At 42.2% G+C, this 21,951-nt stretch overlaps 2 protein-coding genes across 8 annotated transcripts in view; one reads left to right on the top strand and one right to left on the bottom strand.

Annotated features, from left to right (window-relative positions):
• Positions 1 to 1,858: 1,858 nt before the first annotated feature.
• Positions 1,859 to 8,146, bottom strand: LOC111836397 (uncharacterized). Of its 6 annotated transcripts, none has more exons than XM_023797628.2 (5): positions 7,552 to 8,146; positions 6,753 to 6,821; positions 5,659 to 5,739; positions 3,598 to 5,139; positions 1,859 to 2,415 (listed from the first exon to the last, which is right to left on the bottom strand). In XM_023797628.2, the coding sequence occupies exons 3-5, from the start codon at positions 5,737 to 5,739 to the stop codon at positions 2,254 to 2,256; spliced, it is 1,785 nt and encodes a 594-aa protein (XP_023653396.2). In that variant the 5' UTR covers positions 6,753 to 6,821; positions 7,552 to 8,146; the 3' UTR covers positions 1,859 to 2,253. The 6 variants fall into 6 exon arrangements, with proteins under 6 accessions (XP_023653396.2, XP_023653400.2, XP_023653395.2 ...); XM_023797632.2 differs by having other exon boundaries at positions 5,659 to 5,742; XM_023797627.2 differs by lacking the exon at positions 6,753 to 6,821 and adding an exon at positions 6,859 to 7,229.
• The window catches only part of htr2cl1 (5-hydroxytryptamine (serotonin) receptor 2C, G protein-coupled-like 1), a 116,893-nt gene continuing 102,637 nt past the window's right edge, over positions 7,696 to 21,951 (top strand). Inside the window, exons 1-2 of one of the 2 annotated variants that reach the window (XM_023797638.2) lie at positions 7,696 to 7,764; positions 9,990 to 10,104. The gene's annotated coding sequence lies outside the window, so the exon portion shown is untranslated. Of the gene's footprint in view, positions 7,906 to 9,989; positions 10,105 to 21,951 lie in introns of both variants that reach the window. The other variant, XM_023797636.2, reaches the window with a different exon arrangement.

Consider the following 21,951-nt stretch of genomic DNA (forward strand, 5'->3'; position numbering starts at 1 on the left):
TCCGGGTTTTAAATAAATAAATAAACATTACGTCCGCAGCTGTGTTAAGTATTTACGATTTTAGGGGTTTCGGAGTCACCGCACTCACAAAGGGAACCAAAGCCTGTATTATTCTAGGAGTCAAAAGCAGGCCATACACGCACGTAGACTGCAAATGCAGTGGGCAATAAGGAACTGCAGAAAAGGGCGCCTCGGACGAAGGAAAATAAAAAATAAAACAACCGGCTTTGGTTGGGGAAAAAAGCTTGATCGCAGAGATGGGTGACTACACGGGAACATACGTTTAAACGTCTAATTTACGAAAAAATTGACAACGTCTGCAGCTGATTCTGTGAACGTATGGTTATTATTAATGCTTTTGTTTGTTCCACTGGGAAGCTGTACAGACTATAGACGTTGCTTCGAGTCTCCTCTTCTGGTCTACACGCTCTCTTCTTTGATGTTCTACTAATGGTGGCGTAAACCACAGTCCGGCTTTTGATGGTTAAAACAACTGGATTGCAAGCGCCCCAGGAGATATCAACATGTTTTAATTAGACTAAAGGGCAAGATTATCTCATGAAAATTGTCGTAAATACCGTACAGCCTTTTTCAATAAACATGGACTACGTTGCCAAGCAGCCTGATGTTCATTACCAGTAGATTTATGCTGGATATTGATCAATAAATTTTGTATTTGGTTCACATAACAATTATTAGAAAATGATTTTTTATCGTCCCCCTCGGCCTGTTATACCATAAATAAGGTTGGTGACCCCTGTCTAATATCTCTTGCAGGCACTTTTTAATATTCTTACCATACCTGTAGTAGTCTATTTTGGTGTTGCATAGCAAACACTGTAGGTTAATATCAGGCCTGGGCATTTGGAATATCAAACCAAGCAAGATCATTGTTTTAATTGATACTAACAGCTGGCATAAGATAATACAGGGAGCCTGTTGGCTTTGAATTACTGCAACATGAATCTCCCGATACGGCCCAAGGCCCTGCCGGAATGCTTTCACACAAATTGCTTTCTAATTTCACTGCAGCAGAAATGCAACCCTAGAGACACAGTCATTGCAAGTTGACACAAACTGATGCTGCCCACAGGTGCTGTAGATCTATGTTCTGACTGCTAAGATGGGATCCAGAAGCTTGAGAGGATTAAGATGGTGTTTAAAAGAAATGTATATCAATGAAGATAGGGCCTCTGAGGATTCTAATAATGTAAAATGAACACCTGGATTTAATGTTAAATCTATTCTTATGTATTTGTGACATAGTTCCTTGGCGGAGGCTGGATCCAGTGAAAAGAATACCGTGTGAATGAGGATATTACATCATGCGGCAGTCTTTGGTTCCCCCCGAAAGCGCCGATACTACTCATGTAAAGCAGTTTTTGGAGTGACCCTACAGTGTGTGTTATAATTAGCACATTTTCACAAATAGGAGTAGGCCTGAGGCAACATTTGTGGTTAGCCACTGGTTTCACAGGTTTCTCTGGAAGTGACATCACCACGTGGAATGAGGAAGTCACATAAAAGCTGACACAGCTCCATTACACCCATGCGGAAGGGAATTAACCAGAATTGCTCCAGGAAAAACACTAGCTTTATGAAACCCAGTAATGTCTATAGAAAACTGTCTGGTAAACACAGTACTGACCACAACCTTCCGCAAAGATCGTCTGCGGGTTTTGAGAGAATGAGAATTTCCAGAATGACCATGAATATGTGACCATGAAAGGTGTGTAAATCTCTGCCCTGTTTTGATCCCACACTTTGTTTCCATAGAGATTGGTTAGTTCCAAAGTGGCCCTCTGAGGGTGGCAAATGAATAATTTTGTCAGAAAGACATAGAAACCACACATAAGGGTACACAAAGTAAAAGTTTTTAATTAGAACATTTATTCTAACAGCCCCTTGGTTGCTGGCTTTGCTAATTCACCACTACGCCACCTTCTGCCTAATATTTGAATGACATTTCATGTATATTTATGCGTGACACCCCTCCCCCACCCGTGTCACTTCTCCTGGAGGATGACCGTACAGTGAAGGTGTTTAAGTTATGCACAGTTGGGTGTGATTTCAATTGAGAATAACGATAAACATGTCTTAGTAAAAATTACACACATTACAGGAAAAAGTTGATGGATTGAAAAATGTGTGGCAGACCTCAACTGGCCCAGTCTGCTGCTGGTGCTGCTGTTCATTGTGTCAGTCCTGGGGCTGCACGCACTGTCCATTGCCTTGCTCTGTTGGCTTCCCCAGTCAGTTGTCTTGTCTCAGTTGTTTTTCCAGCCACTCCAACAGAGCAGAGTCATCCGGACCGGCTCCCACATCGGCCAGCTGCTCACAAAACCACACCAGTGACTCGACCAGGTCTCCCACAGTCCAGCCAGTCAGCTGTGCCCTCTGGGCTATGGTGCAGAACTGAACGGCAAAACAGCGGTAATCAGCAGTGTGGCTGTTAACATCGTTACCAACCTAGCCTGACAGCTGACAGAATGCAAATTCATTAATTTTCCTGGCAATTGTTATTATTGTTCATTAATCACTGCCACTTTAAATATCAGTACCTTGTTATCCTACATGCATGTTACTGTATATATATTGTGCGTTGCTTTTATATTGTATGCTATTGTTCACTTTTCTGCCACTGCTATTTATTGTTCTTCATTGTTATATATTGTTTACTTCTCCAGGGAGGTACACAAGCAAGTGTTTCACTGTACTTGTACAAATGACAATAAAGCTTTTGAACCCTTATCATTATGAAGGTTTCATCATCTCTGTCAAGCAATAAACACATTATGGTACTTTTGGGTCACCCAGACAATATACAGATGCTGAATATACTGTATATGCTAAATATATACTCAGAATGGACATATAAAATGAACTGGGAAAGTTGGAATTATTGGGCTGAATGTTGCTGGAGTGCATGCAGTACCGCTTGAAGCGCATGTGGCGTCTGCCTGTGTTGCTTAATGGCTTGACCAGCCCTGAGTACGAGAATGCTATTGGTCGCCAAGTACGCTCTTTTGCTTGGAATTTCCCTCCTGGATTTGGTCTCGGCTGTGAATCTGTCATTATAATCACAAAGGACGGAATCAGCCATACGAGCCAGTGACACATAACGCGCTACATTTATTCAGGTTCCGGGACTACCGACGGGTTGCTGGGGTCCCATTGTGTTCATGCATTGAACAATCATGTGAGAGTAATGTGGCGGGTAGGCAGTCAGATACGTCGGGATTATGGGTTCGAATCAGGTTCCAGCTACGAGCTGGCGTCCTCCCGTCCGTGTGGGTTTTTTGCAAGTACTCAGGTTTCCACCCACAGTCCAAAGACATGCTATTTGTGTTACTTAGTGACATCACATTGGCCATTCCGTGTGATTGAGTGTATGTATGTGTGCACACACTCTGCCACGGGCTGGCAGTCTGCCCAGGGACTTATACAAGCACCTGACCATCATGACATAATTCGGTATTTATTAAAAATGGATGGATGGATATTATAGCTACGTCTAGTTAAGTCATCTGGAGGGGGTGATCTTCAGCTGAAGGAAGTAAACAGTAAATAAAAGCGACTGACCCGGCCCTGGCGTACCTGTGTGTAAAGCCGTACGTCCGTCAGAGTGAGCTGGAGCTTCCCCACGTCCACGTAGGAGGCGGCAGCCCAGAGGATCAGGCCCTGCAGGACCTGCAAGCTGCCCGGGGTCTGGCTGCCCAGCAACACCCTGATCTCTAACCCCTCAGGGCCCCAATGGGTCGTCCGCATTTGTACATCCTGCTTAGCAGCTGCTAACACGGAGCCCCTCAGCACCTCCTCCGCTACGTCTGCGGCGAAGGAGCAGCAGCTGGGTGGAGGAGGGGGAACACACTGCATCGGTCTTACTCTGCCACAGCTCTGGGTTCCAGGACTAGGGTGTGGTCGCCGCTCCTGGTCCAGCTGCATCTGAAGCACGACTTGTTGCATAGCCTTGTTTACTAGAGCCCTTGCAAACTCCTCCGGACTGTTTATCCCAGAGTCAGAAGCCAATGAGGCCTCCTTGTTCCCTAGGGCCTTGCTGCTAGGCACGATGTCCATGGTTTGCCTCCATGGTGAAGACGTGTCACCAGCCATCTCCTGCTTTGCAGCCTCCTCCTGGAGTGCGGCTGCCAGGGCCCTCTCTACCCACTGCTCAGCTACTGCGTGGAGTCTGTCATACCCTGACGCATCGCCCATTGACCTGCTAGAGATACATGTGTCCACAGGGCTTTTGTTCACCGGCTGGAGGTCACATCCAGGAGACAGAGTAGGTTCTCGGTGAGTGCACATGGACTGGTTACCAACAAAGAGTGCTCCTCCATTTGGCTCCTCTGGATGTTCCATGTTGTGGGTGGCAAGAAAGCCAATGATTTCCGCAGATAGGTGTGCGGCATATTCTGACAGCCCGGACACCTCCACCTGGGCGGCTACATCTCTTCTTACCTCATCTTGCTCACCATTCGACACGTTCAGGCCTCCTTGCATGCACTCCAGGGAGAGCGAGCGCAGGAGCCGAGCCACAAAGTCTGTCTTGTCCTCCTTGTAGGTGGGACTCCCTTGCACTGAGTCTTTGGGGGTGGGGGGTGGCGGGGAAGGACGGAATCCATTAGCCAGCCCCCGTTTGAGATTCCTGCAGAACAGTACGGGGCTGCTGGCTCTCTCAGGCAGGAGGGGGGAGGTGGGAGGAGGGTTGGGGTAGTCAATGGAGCCCTCACTGGGCAGGCCAGCGTTAGAATCGAGGACATCCTCATCGCAGGTCAACTCGTCGTCATCCCCCTCTACCTCCCACTCGCCTCCCCACGCATGGCCTTCCATGAGGACAGGAACCCTGGGGGATCTGTCAGCCTCCAACTCTTCACCCTGACCATCTTCTCGGGGTCCACAGACGGAATTCCCTAACTGAGACCTAGCCGACTGCATGACACTTCTGGCCAGTGTCTGGGCGAATTGATTGAGGATCTGATCCCTCGTTGCCCCCAGTAGTTCCTGACTTGTATTTACCTCCCTACCAACAGCATCCTTCAGGTCCTGGGCATATGTTCCAAGTGATCTCAGGACTGAGGACTTTTCATATGTTGGTGGAGGGAAGAACTGATAATTGACAGTCACCCCCAATAAACCCTAGAAACAAGACACAATCTAATCAAATTAGGCCTATTTAAATTGCATCTTGAGTTGTGCATAAGGCAATGCTATGTAGTTGTGTTTGCACCATAAAACCACTATTTCCTATTACAGAATAATAATTCATTTATTTATTTTATGGCAATCATGCGATTGAATGTACGGTGAACACTTTACAATAAGGCTACCCGTATAAAGGGTTTATGAATGGTTTATAATCTGGTTATTAATTAGGTTGTAACACTTTGTAAATTACCAATAGACAATTTTAAACAAGTTATAACACTGTTTTCTTTTTTATTAATGAGTTACTACCATTTACAAGTGGCAAAAGAGACCCTTATTGTAAAGTGGTACCGAATGTACTTAAAAGCTTAATTTACAATGTAGATGAGTGTAAATCTCCCTTTGTCCAGTCAGAGGCACTCTTTCACTGATTTGCGCCCTGAGTCTGCAGAGCTTTGTCTCCCCCTGGTGCCTGATGGAAGCATCTGCACAGTGCGCAGCAGGGCCTACCTGATTGCGTCCCTGAAGCGAATCCGCGTTCAGCTGGCACAGTCGGAGTCGGCTGCTCAGCCAATCTTCATCCACAGCCATCTACTTATAGCGGGAAAACAGCACTCAGCCAAAGCATACTCAGGGAATTCCAATATCAAACCAGAGCTTTTGTTAGTCACACAAACTGCCCTGAGCTCAGTTTAAACTGCCAGACGAAGCTTGAAATCTCCTTTTCAGTCATCTGACTGGATGTGCAACTATTCCAGCCAAACTATATCATTAAATTATGTAGAGCATGACAGGAGGCAGAAGGAAAACAGAAGCTACCAGAGTGACAGTCAACGGCAGAACTGAAAGCTGTCAGTACGCAGTTTCTGGTCATGTGACAGACAGGAAATAAAGCTACTTTCGTCTGAGAAGTGGTCATAATTACTGGGAAATATGTTGGGTTCCCAGAGGCTGTAAAGCATTACAGGTCCGTCCACAGTGCACCGCCCACAGCTGACAAAGAGGCATAGAAAAGTGACACACTAATGAATAAATATATGGTCAATACTGTGCGGAGATTTTAAAACATCCACTTGCCAAGGCTCATTCTCACTCCTGTCCTATCAGAGCTGGAGTATGAATACTTATCAATTATGTAGTATGAATAATACATTCATACTGTTTTTGACCCAACCATACTTTATACATAGAAAGTTAGCAGGCTTCAGGAAAGACAGATTACTATGGGAATGTTTCTAGATCAAGGTCCTACTTTATAAGTGGTTGCACATGTTTCATGTAAAAATGTGTGGACAGTCCCAGAAATGCCTCCATTTCAGTCCAAATCAGCCATTAAACATGCATTTTCCGTGGCTGGTTTACAGCATCTGTCTGATAACCTTTAAATACATATGCATCCTGTTATATTTATAAATCCAGTGTTTCAGAAAAAAACCTCTCAACTATCATTTTTTTAAGGTCCCTTGTGATTAGTATTCAGCCATTTCAGTGTCACTTCATCCCCCAACCAAATTTTCTCAACGGACTGTTAGGCAGAAAAAGGAAGTAATGCAAAGTAAATCGACAGGTTTAGATATCTGAATAATAAAGCAGACAAAACTCACCTTTACGGAGGGATGGACAGAAATTAGTGAAAGAGACCAGTTAGTTTACACAAAGACTGCACACGGAAACTGTAAGTGATGAGGCCACAAGACAGAACTCACTCACTTCCTGTTTTACAGCTCCAGCTGTATTTTCAAATCTGTCCATGCGTGCAAGTGTGCATATATGTGTGACAGGGCAGACCTCTTCCGTTCTGTCTCATTTTTTCCTATGCATTTCTAGGCCTGGTAAGCTACAGCTTTAAGCTTTAAGCATGCCTTTACAGAACTGCAGGTATAAACTTTTTCCTCACAAGGAGATTGCAAGTATGAAAATCTACTTCCTCTTTCATCAGTGAATGTAACATCTGCACTCAGATGGTACAAGCCTAAAAATCAGGCTAACTCATATGCCTGGTGTACTTTCAGTTCACCGGCCTCTGTGAATCCAGGATTGACCTGTGTATCTTAATTTGTAATTCTGTGACCAGACAAGGGCTGCACAAAAGTATGAGTAAAACAGACATAATAAAACATTATACATTTTATAAGCACATGTACGGCATTGAATAGATAACTATAACAGTAAGCCAGATTACCACATTAATAATAACTTAATACATAGTTTTTAAGTTCTATGTAATGTGCAGGATAGATATTGTGCGCGACATCGTGAACAAAATCACCAATACAAATGACTGTCTGATTATTAACTATCAGTACTGTCTGATATTCTAGATAGATTAATGCATTTATGGTAAATGACTTTGCTTGAGTTTTATATGCCATTGCTATTAAACGTTCCATGTGAATTAATCACCTTTTTTTTTTTGTTTAAAATCAGTTCAGAAGCATGGCAGAGAAAGAAAAAAGAACGCTGATTCGTGATGTAGTATTAAACGAAAATTCGATTGGCTTCTAATAAAATTTGAAATTTCTAATGAGCCCGCCTCTTACTGACGACGTCCTCGTTCGTTGGTTGCTGGATATCACTTCGAACCAGTTGGCTGTCAGGCGAAGATACGGATATAAAGTAGCAGTTTTAATTACAAACTGGCCGGTGATACCCAGTAATATAACATTTGTTTTCCGAGTGTGTTTGTCAGTGATATCTGGCAAGATAGATTATGTCGTTTGCCAGGTTCAACAGGAATGTCGGTACTTTGGTATGCAGGTATAGGCTGCTACCTTCATGATTAGTGACCAGACGTCCAAGTTTCAGAATGCCTGTCCCGATTATTTTCAAAAATATGTAATACGTCCTTCGTTCAGACAATTTCCTATTGTTGTCACAGAGAACGTAAATACTAGCGCAGGCGGATTTGCTGAATGTCTTAAGTTGTGTTTCAGCGAACGCCAATGCTGTCAATAACGGCAGTTATGATTGTCCTCGCGATGACTTGCAGCACGCGACATCTCGTGACTCGCGTGCGACCCGTTAGATAGTCAGCTAGAATGCAATAATACCCCCAAACTGTTTTTAAAGCGAAAGAGGCAGGATATGTAGCGGTTTCCGTTCGACTACAAGCTAAAACCAAACGAGGTGTTTTGTGATTTCTGTATGTCTACATTTTATGTTCAGTGACAGGGGTCAACACCATGGCGAATTCTGATGAACATTATGATGTTTCTTTTTTAACCGCGGACATGGTATTTTAAAACGTGTTCTCAACACAACACGTCAAATTGACAATCCCTGATAAATAGGTATGGTTAACATGCATCCTGATATTACGTGTTACAAAGCACGCTTAGGTGTGACTAAAGATCTAATCACATTTTTCATAACAAATACTGGAATATCTAATTTGGTATGGGAACATTTTTTTTTGTAAATGTATAGTTTTTTTATAGTTAAATTTACCAACTACGGCATGTGAGGTATCTACAGTAATAATAGTAGTTTAGGTTTAGACATGTGTACCAGTTAGGCTACATGTTTAATTGGCATTTTGGCATTAAATGTCTGATTTACTTCAACATCTTATGATACTTTATTAATAATCTGCTGCTGGTCAGAATGGGGAAAGAAACTGCACTACAAGCAATTCCTCAATCTCTTTATAAGGGTTCAAGGATTCTTGAATATTCACATCACTACAAAGGGCAAAATCTACAGGATTGCTATGCTTGAGGAATGAAAGCTACTTTATAGCACCCTGTGACCCCTTACAAGTCTCAGTAATAATACTCACCTTGTGAAAATAAGGCCAGTGATTGATTTTTCTGACATAGCCAATAAAATTATGTCACACCAGCAAGATATAAGTATAGATGTTTAACACAACTGATGACAGCCTACTTAAGAATTGAGATCAATCGATTAAGTGTATTAGGTGATCATTATATGAGTTTCTCATTCTTAGGTCTATTCATTTCCAGGGCTATAAAGCAGGGGCATAGCTAGAAATTCTGCCCCCCCCCCCCCAACAAAATGTCACCTTGGGCCCTCTGCTTGAGTTGAAGAATTAGAAATAGAATTTGTTGATGGTGGGGGCAGGGGGGCCCTGGAATCTGCCAGGGATTCCATGCCCCTGTGACACCCATAGTGTGAAGTTACAAGCTACAAATATTCTTGTGATTGTAATTGAGTTTTTTTTTTTTTTTTTTACAATGTGCACTGTATTAAGTAGGTTAAAATTGGTGTTGTTATACTTCTAACCTTGCCCATTTCCAGTGTAAATGTGTTGAGTTGGGCACATTGCAAAAAGAACTATTGTGTCTTGACCCACCTTGACCCAGAGTTCAAATAAAGAGTTGGAACCAAGAGAAAAAGATGAATTTAATTTCCATAAAAATGAACCAAAAAAAAAAAAAAACAGCCATAGGTCAAAATTCGATGTGTTAAACTGTAGCTATACACATGTAAGATTGGAGTCTCCTTTGATTGTGAATAGATGGGGAGAGGAACATGTAAAAGTTTAGTAGAACACAGGCGGGGGAAACAGAGCTAACATTCAAGACAGCTGTAAGTTCTGTAACTTTCCTTATGGAGAAGATACTGCTTTATATCCTTAACAATTAATTCTCCGTTACCAATTAGTAGAAGGGCTTGTCCTCTGACCTTGCACTTTTTCTGGAAAATTTCTCCTTTCCTCCAGTCTCACAGTGTGTTTGACAGAATTAAGTATGAGAGGTTTATCATGCGTGTCTTTTCTTGCATGACTTGCAGGCACCTGCTGGCTTTGAAGTGCAGTGCTTTGTACAAGCAGAAAAAGGATGACACCCCCCCCCCCCCCCACCCTTTTTGCTTTTTAGATGTCCACCTCACATCCTTAAAAGGGACTGAAGCAAGGGACAGTTGCACATCTGGGAAATAGTGATGTCCTCTGGCAAGGATCCTGCCCTTTCATGTCACCCTGGGCACCTGCTGGTGAGTACACTGGAGGCGTGCCTCCCTCCGGTCTAGCTTAGCCCAGTCGCACAGTCTTGCACCAACATGGATACGGTAAGGATAGTTATTCCCAGTAATCTTGGATATATGCCTTTTCGCGTTACTCTTACACGTTGTTGTGAAATCTTTCTCTTTTGAACCATTTATAGAAAACGGTTGCAATTTCCTTAGTAAACAATGCAATGCTATGTTGTGGGACTGCCCTCTGATTGGTTTCCCTGGGCTTCAATTTCAGTCACACATTGACAAGAAAGGCCATGATGAATTGTTTGGGCCAGGTCATCTTGCACACAGCAGATATGCCAGTGAGGACATGGTGAATTAAACCATGACATGGTGCTTTTTTTGCTTCCTGGCTGGACAATGATGGCTTGGGACAGAACATACTTACCAAAACGTCAGTAGAGCAAATGCTAAAGTGGCACCCAAACTTCTAGCCAAAGAGAGAAATGTCCCTTTTATATGTTGTTTTGTTCTTCTCCTTATTAGTTGTGGACAGCTGACCTGTTCCTTGTTAGTCTGAATTTTGTGCATATGTCATGTTCATCGCTTTAAGGTCTGTCCTCTTTCTGATCCTTTCTTTGTCCCGTGCTGTTGTGCTGGTCCGCTGCTAATCTTTAGCCTGTGTGTGGTGTTTGCATATTGTTCTCTTGCACAGGTTTCCCAATAGTCCAAAAATCTGCAGTTAGATGATTTTACCTGTCTAAATTGGCATTAATGTTTGTGTGCGTGCCCTGTAATGAACTAGCATCCTGTCCAGGAGGTCACCTTCCATATTCCCTGTTGTTTTTGGAATAACCTACAGGCTCAAGTGACTCTGTATTGCATAACCAGTTACGGAAATTGGATGGATGGATATATACATCCATGGTCAGCTGAAAGGTTTATAAATTAGATTTGAGGGTGAAATGACAAGAGCAACAAGTTATATTCTGATATACTGGTATAAAAGTACCCTCTACAGTGACCTAAGTAACCCAAGGACTAGCACAGACTCAGAGTATCACTTTGCCCAGTTTTTCCTGAAGCATAACAGTAATGAAATTGCTGAAATTCTAAGCTTTTATTCCAAGTGTGGAGTTTCAAACCGTGCCTGGATGCATTTGGTAATTAAAATGTGAATTGTGTTTGTGCAGCAGTTTAGGTAAAGCTTAGATCACTCGTGAAGGGCAGGCGCGTTTTCATTAAGTGCGGCATTGAGTGAAGGGCACTTTGGCTCACTTTTCTCCATCACAGAGTAACCATGCAGTATGACTCTGTGGCAGGTTGTGGAGTGGAGGTGGTCATAGGGTGGGACAGGGGCGAGAGTGGCCTTGGGACTGCCAGCCCCAAAGAAACTTAACATTTATTGCCCAGACCTACAAAGTAAGCCTGACCTTTGGCCCTGTAAAAATACATAACTTTTAAAAGTCCATGTCAGGTGAGCCTCATCAATTATGACAATTTGACATGGGCCTGGACCTTTCAAACTCAGGAAACGAACATGAACATGCAGCAGACGGATTATTTCCTCACTGTGAAAATACATGTGCTCACAGTCATACTCATATACTCTTTCTGGGGAAGAAGCAGCTCCTTGTAGCAATGGCAGTAGAGCCTTGTGGTGCTCCCCAGTGTGAATGTGTCAGTATGGGGATCCTATGACTCGAGCTGGTGCTCGAGAACCTCCTGCCTGGCCTCTAACAGCAGGCCCTGCTCTCCCAGAGAGTTACAACGATGAGCAGGGAAGAGACAGATGGTATGTGATGCCTGGGATGGAGGGGAATGGTGAGCAGAGTGAGCGGGTTAAGAGGCCAGTGCCAACTATTTGTTACAAATTACAAATCAATGTGTATTTATGTGTTCATTCTGGTTGCTTAGCAGGCACTCTTCTGCAGAGCGTCCTTAAAATTCTGCACTTTCACCCGTTTCATACAGCTGTGTATTTATTGCAGCAGTTCAGCTTAAACGGCTTCCTCAAAGACTCAAAGCAGGGCCTCTCTTGGAGCTCAAAGGGGAAAACTGTAACCATGTGGCAAACTGAGATCAAATACACTGATTATCAATATCCTTTTTGTCAGCCTGTGTTTGATCTTGCATGACAAGACAGAGGGGCTTCTCGCTAGGCTTCTGCTCCTTTCCTGTGCCATTTTAATTACGTTCCGGTGCAGAATGTCGCCAGCTTTCCCTCTTTCTTCTCTGCCTTTCGTCGTGATTCCCCTGTTGACACGGTGTTTTATCGGAGATAAGCTTGCACCGCTGATCATTTGTAGATCCTTTTCACAGTGGATCGTGTGCTTTGTGAATTTAAATCCAAGATATGGTGTGAACTAAATCCCCAAGCTAACGTGAACTTTTGTCACAGTCATGGAAAACGGAGTAACAAGCTGAAAGTCCAGTGTTATTCAGTGAAACATAAATCTGCAGTGTCAGAACTGAAGGCACCTTTTTCTGTCTTTTAAAAACGTTTAGTTCTGTAGTCCTACCTTGGCTGCATTGGACCTACTCTCTTGGTCAGAAAGCTTCAGTGTACGTTGGTCTTGATTTGGCACTGCATGCTGAAGGCAGTGAAGATTAACTGCTCTGCCGAGGGGTTTCCAGTGGGCCATACCTCAGCACAGTTTTTGCTTGATTAGCTGTGAATGCGATACTCAGCTTTAATCCAAAAGTAAGAGTGCTTTTTTGTCGCAAATTTATTGCTGAATATTGGTTGGCATCGTCATGCACGCTTGTCAGCCAGTCCCTTCAAGAATCTGAATCTGCAGTGACAGCTGTTTCTCATGTGCTCACTTTAGTGCACATTCTGCCTATTTACTATTTTCAGAACTTGCTTTCTGTTGGACACTGAAAAATGAATAGAAGCCACGGTGTTATTTATTGACTATCTTTATCAGTATGTATTTGTTTTTTACCAGTTTGTATATTTTGTAACGTTACATTTAAATCAACCATTTATTATGTACATTTTATAAGGTCTAAGTGTAGCGTTCTTGTATCATTCTTTATTCGTTCATTTTAAAGATGAATATTCCTTTAAATAAAAAAATAAAACTCAGGTGTGTAAGATCTTTTGGATGCCATATGAACCAGCAGCAGTGGAGCGGAACACAACTGTTTGACCGAGAGAGGGAGCAATACAATCAAGCATTGTATATTGTTCATTTATTTTATTATTTGAATGGGTGTTATTCAAATGAAATGATCAGCCTCAACTGATCTTCCTTCCCCTGTACAGAGTCATTAATTCAGATTCACAGCTTTGTTTGTAGTCTATTGAACACTGTAATTTGTAAAGAAAACTTGGCTCGTTACTCGTTAAGCACTGTGTCAGCAGGGGCATCAAGAGACTTGGAGGCGGAGCTGCAAATATTTTGTGCAGTTTGTCAAAACAAAATTCAAAAATGAAATAAACACTAAGCAAGAACAAACTCATTTTTGTGTTGAATAAGATCAAAAGCAGGGCTTCTGTTTGAGATTATACCATATAAACTAATGACAGGCATGCAATATTTTAATAATTAAATGATTAACTCATTCCCCGCCCCTACTTTTATTATCAGCCTACCAACTTGTCTAACATAAATAATAAAAAAGATTTTCTTTTTTAACTTGGGTAATTATCACATACGGAGCCATGTCTTCACGCTTAGTTATTTTAAAGGAATTGAAAATTTACAATTCAGTCAGAAATTACCATGTATGCATACAGATATACTGCTGATGTTTTGTGGTAAGTATGGCGCTCAGTGTTCAATCTTATTAAATTCCTGCATTAGAATTCACTGGAAGCACAGTTGAATTTAACTTGTGTAGCTGTGGATGACATCTGTCTTAATGGGAAAACCACTGAAAAATCTTAAAGTATCATAATAATTTGTTTTATTCATGCTGTAGTGAGGTGTTATGAATAGTTTACTGATTTGAGGGCCCTGTCCGTCACTATGTGTAAGTAATTTTAGAACCTCCAGTAGTTAAGGACTCTGCAACCTCCTCATCTCTAACTTTGAAGATCTGTAACTGCATAAATGCTGGGCTCACCTGAATTGAGGCTCAGAACGATATTTTACATCTCCAGGCAGAGTAAGACAATTGCAAAATTAAATCCAGTTTAACAGCTACAACTTGGGACCAAGTAGGGAGAATGGTTCATAAATTTGATTCTTGATCTTAATTGCTCAATCGGGGCTTTACTTACACAAAAAATGTTCTGAGGGCAGAAGGAACAATGATTGGTTCAGAGAGATAACCAATCAAATTGTCCTTAAAAAAATAATATATAGCATAGGTATAATCATCCCATCCAAGGATGACCTTGTCTCCTGTGTTTCCTGGCAGAGGCTCCAGGCCAAGGGCGTGGTTTGATTTCAACACTAGGGACCAAATTAGCCCCAAACCCTAAACACATACAGTCCACCTACAGTGTTGGTAGGAAAATGACTCTACCATCCATATCGTAATCTATGCCCTTGTTCCAGGCTAACTGTGATCCTACTTTGGATAAACACTTAAAGGACTTGGGTGGGTTGACTCAGTGGGTAGCTGTTGCCTCACACCACCAGAACTGGGATTTGAATGCCATACCCACTGTGCGTATGGAGTTTGCCTGTTCTCACCATTAGGTAAAGTGCTGCTTTTTTTTTGTTGTGTGGCTGTGCCCAGTAATGAACTGGCCTCCTCAGAACTGCTTACTCAATATTTCATGGGATAGGCTCCTGGCTCACGGCGACCCTGTACTAGATAAGTAATTATGGAAGACAAGTGGATGGATCTTATATCTCTAGATGTTTGGTGTACTTTTGATGTCTTTTTGTGATTCCAGACAGTTCAGTTTTCCACTCAGGGACAATAAAGTTCATCTCAACTTAAATGTAAAAGCAAACAACATGCCAATAAATGTTGGTATGACTATTAGAATGGGGAGAACTAAAATAATCAGAGTCAGCAGCATTTGCTTGGCAAAGACCAGTATGTTACTTCCATTGCTACGCGCCTCGCTGTGGAGTCTGCATGGGCGTGAATATTTAAACAGGGGACATGTATTGTCAATGAAGGAGGCCTTATCCTACAGCCATATACTTTAATTTGACCTTTTCAAAGACTTTAATGAAGTTTTCCCCACCCCTCAGGCTAACATCTGCTGGGTGTCTTTGAAAAAATCCCTGACTCACGAAAAGCTGTTTTTTGGTGTTTGATAGAAAATTTCAGGTTTGAAGTCTCTTTTTTCTCCCAGCCATAACATAACTTTTATCCCTATCATCCCCCATTTTTAATGTTCTTGCTGTGGTTCATTTCTCTACTTTGCTTGAAAGCTAGTATCTTCTTGTTTTGCATCTTAAAATTCCTCATAATCTCATAGGTTCACATAGCATTCATCTCCCATTCTCCATTTCTACCAAAACCCCTGGTTACACCCTGGGGATAACATTAGTCCAACTGCAACACAGCTTTCTGGCCAGAATGGGATGGTTCTCCTGATGGTAGCAGGGTTGGTGCAAGAAAATTTGAATACTTGCTGCTTCACAATGCATTGCCCCTGCTTCATCCCCTACTCTGCTAGTCCAATGTGAGTGTTGCAGTAAAATTTCACAGGAACACTGCAAACTAAAGCCAGGCACAGAAGCTCAGTTCGGGGGCTCCATCCACTCCAGAGCTCAGGGACACAATCCGCCTGGACCTCTCAAGCCAATCGTACTGTGATGGGTTGGTATTTTTCTTTCTCAGCCATGAATCATATTTAATCGTTTTTGAAAATTGAATTTTTGAAGACGAGGAACTTTGTTTCTTTCAACTCGAGTTCATCTCAATTAGTGCTCTTTCACTTGGTGAAAGATGAAGGTCGTGCTGTGTTTTGGCCTCCTTTGGCTGGTTGCACACAGTAAAATCCTCTTAGTCCATCACTAGTTCAGACAAACGCATTTACTTCTGTTTGTAGCCAGGCGCTCTGGCATCGCTTCCAGTTGATGGATGCAGCTTCTTATTGCTGTTTGTGTTGTGGTGGTCTACTGGTCCCCTGGGCGTGCCGTGAGCCACATTGTCGAAGCTCTCTGGGTAGCGACAGGGCTGCTGAGAATTGGGGCTTCTGGGGGCATTGGTTAGAGGTGAGGGTTGGCATGCGTACGTGATCTATCAGCCCATCGTCTGCTTAAGTTAGGGCTGAACACTTTGAGGAAAAGATCTAATCTTTCTGACATATATTGCAATTTGATTTGCAATATTTTTTAAAAGTCAAGCTTAACTTTAGTGCGTAATAGACATTACCACATGAGATACCATCGAAATATTAATTGTCTATATTCTAATGCAAGGATGAGAACTTGAAAATGTGAATTGCTTCCAACATGTTTATTACTTTTTTTAACTTAACAGAGAACAATCAAACATGAAACAATTATCACAAAAGCTGTGACTGTGTTAAGTTAAATGAAGTAATAATAAAAATAAAACAATTCCAGTAAGAAAAAAACCAATAGGGATCCTGCAGCTAATGCTGCTTGTACTCCTAACAATAGGACCTTTCTGTAAACAATCTCTGACCATGAAATTGGTAGATAATTCACTTATAGTTGAGCAGAGGAATCAATATTTTTTCGCACTGCAAATGTAAAGTTTTCCTTGGGTTTCATGTGTATACCGTTTGTGGGCGAATACGCAGTCACCTTGGGCCACCACTGTTTGGTGAGAATGACTGGCACACGAGGAGCATGGCCCTTCTGATTGGTGAGAATGATTGGCACACAAGGAGCATGGCCCTTCTGATTGGTGAGAATAATTGTCACACATGGAGGATGGCATGAATTTCTAAAACTATCCTCATGACAGTTTTAAACCCTGGATTAGACATGCTGTATAATGCATATCCTAAATCCTAGTTTCTAATGATTGGCTACCTCATGTTTCACCTTCTTTATGGTGGAGAAGCTCAGCTCCTGACCAAAAGGTTGTAGGGTGAAGTATTGCTGAAAGAAACACAGCATTGTAACACCCAGTGGGTGGGATTACTGCAAGCTCCTAATCACCAGCTGGTTTAACCTGGTAAGAACCAGTAAGGTAAACTAACAGAACCTGGAAAGAACTTGCCCTAGCTGACAGAACACAGTAATCCTTTATTTCTCCCAGACTGAAGGCTCTACCAGTACCTTATGGTGTCCTCTGTAAACAGTGTGCAAAATGGGGGTAATATTGTAAGACCTGTAAATCATACTGGATAAATGTGTTTGCTAAGCACCTAAAGTAGAGTACAGGCAATCAATGGTTTTCACCCTTGGATGGGGCCCAGTTCACTGGATGATTTTAGTGGAAAGTGATTCTCATTTTCTCATAGGTATTCATTCAAGTGTTTGGGTTTACAAGACTAATGGCTTCATGAAAATAACCTGTTTGTTTCTTTGCTTTTAGAATTATCTGTATTGCCATTAGTTCATGCAAAACAACACTGAATGCTAAAACTAACTGAATGACTCCCGAAAAACCTCTTGTTTTTACCCTGAGCAAAATTCTATACCCTATGCTTTGTAAGCTTTTCTTCACATGTATGAAAAGTGGCCATTTCCTTTATTTTTCCTTTATTTTGTTGTGAGTGTTTTTAAGTTGTGGTTTTTATTGGGTTTGGTGTTTTTATGAAAGAGAAAAGGCCGTCAGGCAGTGAAATCAAACAAAATGAAAGAAATCATTTTTAACAGAATTTTTCCAGCTTTTTTATGTGGCTGCTGCGGCATTGTTTTCTTGGCATGATGGAAATGAGGGTCAACTTGGAGCGCTTCCGAGAATTTCTGAATGGAGATGTGTGAGGGAAAGGGAAATGCAAGGAGGATGAAGTGACCGGATTAATGTGTGAGCGGGGAATGGCCTTTCGGTAATGGAGTGACTCTTTTCGTCCTGCGGCTGCAAACTTTAGCTTGTTAGCAATTCTATTAGCATTACTAGTGGTAATGGAGATAATGATGGGTCACCAATCCTAGAGGGTCACTTGGGATCTCCAGCAGCCAACCATCCTTTAGATGAGGTAGGGCCTATTAGTCCCAGGCTGCCTGAAGGCTGTGGAGACCTCGGTCCTGAATATGTCATATAGGGCTGTGCGATATGACGATATGTATAGGATGACGAGATAAAAACGTTCTATCGTTTCTTATTATGCTCTATCGTTTATTTCGTAATGTCACAAAATACACTGTCTACGGCAACATTTTTTTCATCATTTAGATGACAGTTTGCAAGGTTACATGTATCATGGGATGTGATGCTTGTATGGAAGTTTTTATTGGACTATATTATGTGTAACCCACAAAAAACAATCCACAAATATTTAATTACAGTGGTACCCTGGAACAAGAACTTAATTCGTTCCACAAGGCTGGTAGAGTTGCAATTTCGTCAAGGTCCAAGTCAATGAGTTTAATCCGTTCCAGACTCCCAATTGATTGCATGTTTAAACATATCTACCTACCTAATGATAAAAAGCATTAACAATCAATATAAAACTATTACACAAACGAAAAAGCACACTTACAAAAGCAATAAACATGAAATAAATGACAATCCCACACTCCAAAGCAAGAGCAGACACACGTGCACGACCTTCAAGTCTCACTGTAATTTCTATTTTAAGTTTACAGTTACTCTCATTACTTTCCTCTTTAGTTTGCTGCTATCACTGCTCACTTTCTTAGGGGGCATTATTACTGTATCACTAAATGTATTGTAGATAAAGCACAAAAAAATCACACTCAATACAGAAACACAGGTTTTGCATGTTGAACTTGGTCAAGAGGTACCATGAGACTGAGAGCCATTCATAGGTATCAGCATCCCAGTATTAGTCTGTTTGCCTTTGTGTCAGCCCATCAGAGACACGTCTCAATCAGTACAAGTTTTAGCAGGATTGTTTTGTTATGTTCCGAGTTTTGGTTAGATTTTTCTCGACAGACCCATTCGATGTCCGAGTTGGTCGAGTTAAGAGGCATTCGAGTTCCAAGGTTCTACTGTATTTTAAACTCTTAAATATTGCAATGACTATTTAAAAAAAATATCTTTTTCTATTATTAATACTAAGTACGAAATATTAACTATTAGAAGATGTACAACATTTCATGCCATAACTTCATACAAAGTAAAACCGGAAACAAAGGAGCTGACCAAGATGGTTTTCTCGCATTGCCCCGTGGTGGATATGACCTTTAATTCTCCAAATGGATGTAAACTATGCGTGAAAGTATGAGCAGCAGCACCACTTACGTAGAGTATAAACTACACAGCTTGGCGGTATGACCAAAAATTTATATCACGGTATTTTTCAGTTATATTTGTTTCACGGTATACGACGGTATTTTTTAAAAAGTATGACTGGGCGTTTACCACATTTTACAGGACACATCTTTCTTTTACATTTTTGCGTTGTTCCTATATTATTTTATTATTAGCCATTGCACCGATCCGCTACCTTAATGATAACATAAGGCTAACGTGTTTGTTGGCTAACTGCTTATAGATAAACGGCTAATGTTAAGGTGTGCGCCGGCCAAGTTAACATTTTTGATAAAAAACCGGAATGTCGGTCTTTAAGACGCTTCGCCAGGTTTGACGTGCTACTTGACTTCGTCGGGACAACTTTGTAGCACTGTTTCAGAGATTAAACTAGATTCTTTCTCTATAGGACGTAAAGGTTTTAATACTGTACGTGCGTTCCGTAGGACGCAATAGAAATTAGTTGTCTAAAACCTATCGCTCTATTTCGCAGTGCTTATTTCATATCGACACCGGTTGCCCGCGACAACGTAACAAGTTATTTGATTGGCTAATAAAACAGTATTCGCTGTAGTGTCGATTACTTCGGCACGCTTCATTTTGGTTGCCCGTATGCTGAATGACCATGATGCCGCCAAAGAAAGTTCACAAACCTGATGCTTCGCAACGGAAAACTTTCTTTCTATAATCCACCGGCCAGTCCATCGTCAGAAACATTAACAACTGATTTATGCAATAATAAAACAAAACCAAAGAAAATCCGCGAGTTTAAATGGCTATCCAGGTACATCTGCCCTCGATACGTAGAAGCAAGCGACGAAAGGCCAGACTTCATGTTCTGTAAATCTGATACTAATTTTTAATATCGATTAGTGTCTGAGAATCGATTTTTGACAACCCCAGTGTCTCATTATTTTCAACTCCAGTTCCGTTTTTGATCTTTCGCGGTACATTTTTAGCGGTGCAGCAGTGAGAAAGCTAGGTCACCCCTTAAACAGTTTCCAGCAGCGCCACTCTCTGAACGTTGTGTAAGGCTATTTAAACCGGTATTGCAGTATAAGAAAAATTCATTTCATAACAATAATAAAAAAACGGTTTTCGGTATGAACCAGTATACCGCCCAGCACTAGTATAAACCATCCCTAAGAGCAGCCTGAGGCTGAGTGTCCTACTGAAAAGCTTCCTACATACCTATTACTGCGTTGCATTACCAGTAATTTTGCTGGTGTTGCATCCTGTTGATGGGGGTGAGTGTGTCTGCACATGGGCTTCTTGGACGTTTTTGTACCAACGGAGAAAAACATAGTTTTCACAGATTCATTTTATTCCTTTTTTTTTTTTTTTAACAATTAATCCTGTAGTAGGTCTTCCCATGCTTCCTCAGCAGAGACCTCCTGTCACGTGTGTGCTGTCAGACACCTACAACTTTCAGTCTCAGTCTTTGTTGGGTGGTGTAACATGCTTAGAGGAAACTGTTACTTGCCTTGTTCCTCTGCGAGCACCATAGGTGCCCAAACTTCAGCAGAAGAGGAACCCAGCCGTCTGAACCCACCCAGTGAAACATGAGACATCTTATGCTCCCTGAATCTCCGCTTGGCTGAGGTGGTACAGTGGGGATCAAATCTGAGTCTCCAGCGTAAGTCGCTTTTTGTTCTGTGCTGAGGCCTTTTTGTTTTTCTGGGTTTTCCTTGGAAAGGCAACAAACACACCTGGAAAGTATCAGAAGCCCGTGAGAAGCACACGTGCCAGGTCTCAAGTGTCCTGCATTATCAGCTAGGGGAAACTGGGTCAGGCATTGTCTGGAGGCTGGCAGGGTTCCGCCCTGACTGTGTTCCCTGGCCGAGGAGCTGTTGCCAGGGTGGTTCACTTCCTTGCAGATGCACCCTAAGCCATGGGGAAGTGCGCATGTGGCTTCAAGCACCTCTTACACTGTTCTTGCGCCAGCTCTTGTGCCAACTCAGGGCTCAGCTGCCTTGCGCCAGCACCCAGAAGATGCCTCCCCTCCATCTCTCCACGGTTCAGCCTCTCCCCTTTGATGTCTGATGTTTGAGCCCAACGCTTATTAAAATCCTGGTCACTGTGTTGTACTGTGCTATTACCACTCAGCCCTTATCCGCAGCTGATGTGTTCTGTCAGACCATGTGATATCGTGGAGAGTGTCAGGCGTAGTTTGGCGCATCTCGGTTTTAGTCACATGACATCTGCCCTGGAATTTAACTGGCCACTTTGCTGCGATTTATTTATCGTACTGAGTACAATTTTATCAAACACAATAAACTGCTTCATTGTTTAAACATGGGATGTGGGGGGGGGGGCAGATTTGCTAGATGGCTCGTTTTTATTAAAAAGAGGCACTGGGGTCAGGACTGATCTGCCTCCAGGTGTCGCATGTCATTCGTCTGTGTTTTTTAATTTATTAAAGGATCCCATTCATCATGAGGGCTCCCTGCTGGATCGCTACTGTCAGTTATCAGTCAGTAAGATGTGTGTCTGCTGGATGAGGAGCGACACAGGGTCTGTAAGATGGAACGGGGCGTTTATTAACAACCTTGGGATATAACAAGCTGGCTGAGCACTGCCAGCATCCAAAGCAGCCACGTCAGCGCT

The sequence above is a fragment of the Paramormyrops kingsleyae genome, chromosome 10 (assembly GCF_048594095.1).
Source record: "Paramormyrops kingsleyae isolate MSU_618 chromosome 10, PKINGS_0.4, whole genome shotgun sequence".
NCBI classification, from domain to species: domain Eukaryota; kingdom Metazoa; phylum Chordata; class Actinopteri; order Osteoglossiformes; family Mormyridae; genus Paramormyrops; species Paramormyrops kingsleyae.

Coding starts and splice junctions, on each gene's coding strand:
- LOC111836397 (XM_023797627.2), bottom strand. CDS start 6,900: ATGGACAGATTTGAAAATACAGCTGGAGCTGTAAAACAGGAA. Junction 5,140..5,658: donor CGCTTCAGGGACGCAATCAG/GTAGGCCCTGCT, acceptor TCTTGTTTCTAG/GGTTTATTGGGGGTGACTGT. Junction 2,416..3,597: donor ACGTACGGCTTTACACACAG/GTACGCCAGGGC, acceptor TTTGCCGTTCAG/TTCTGCACCATAGCCCAGAG.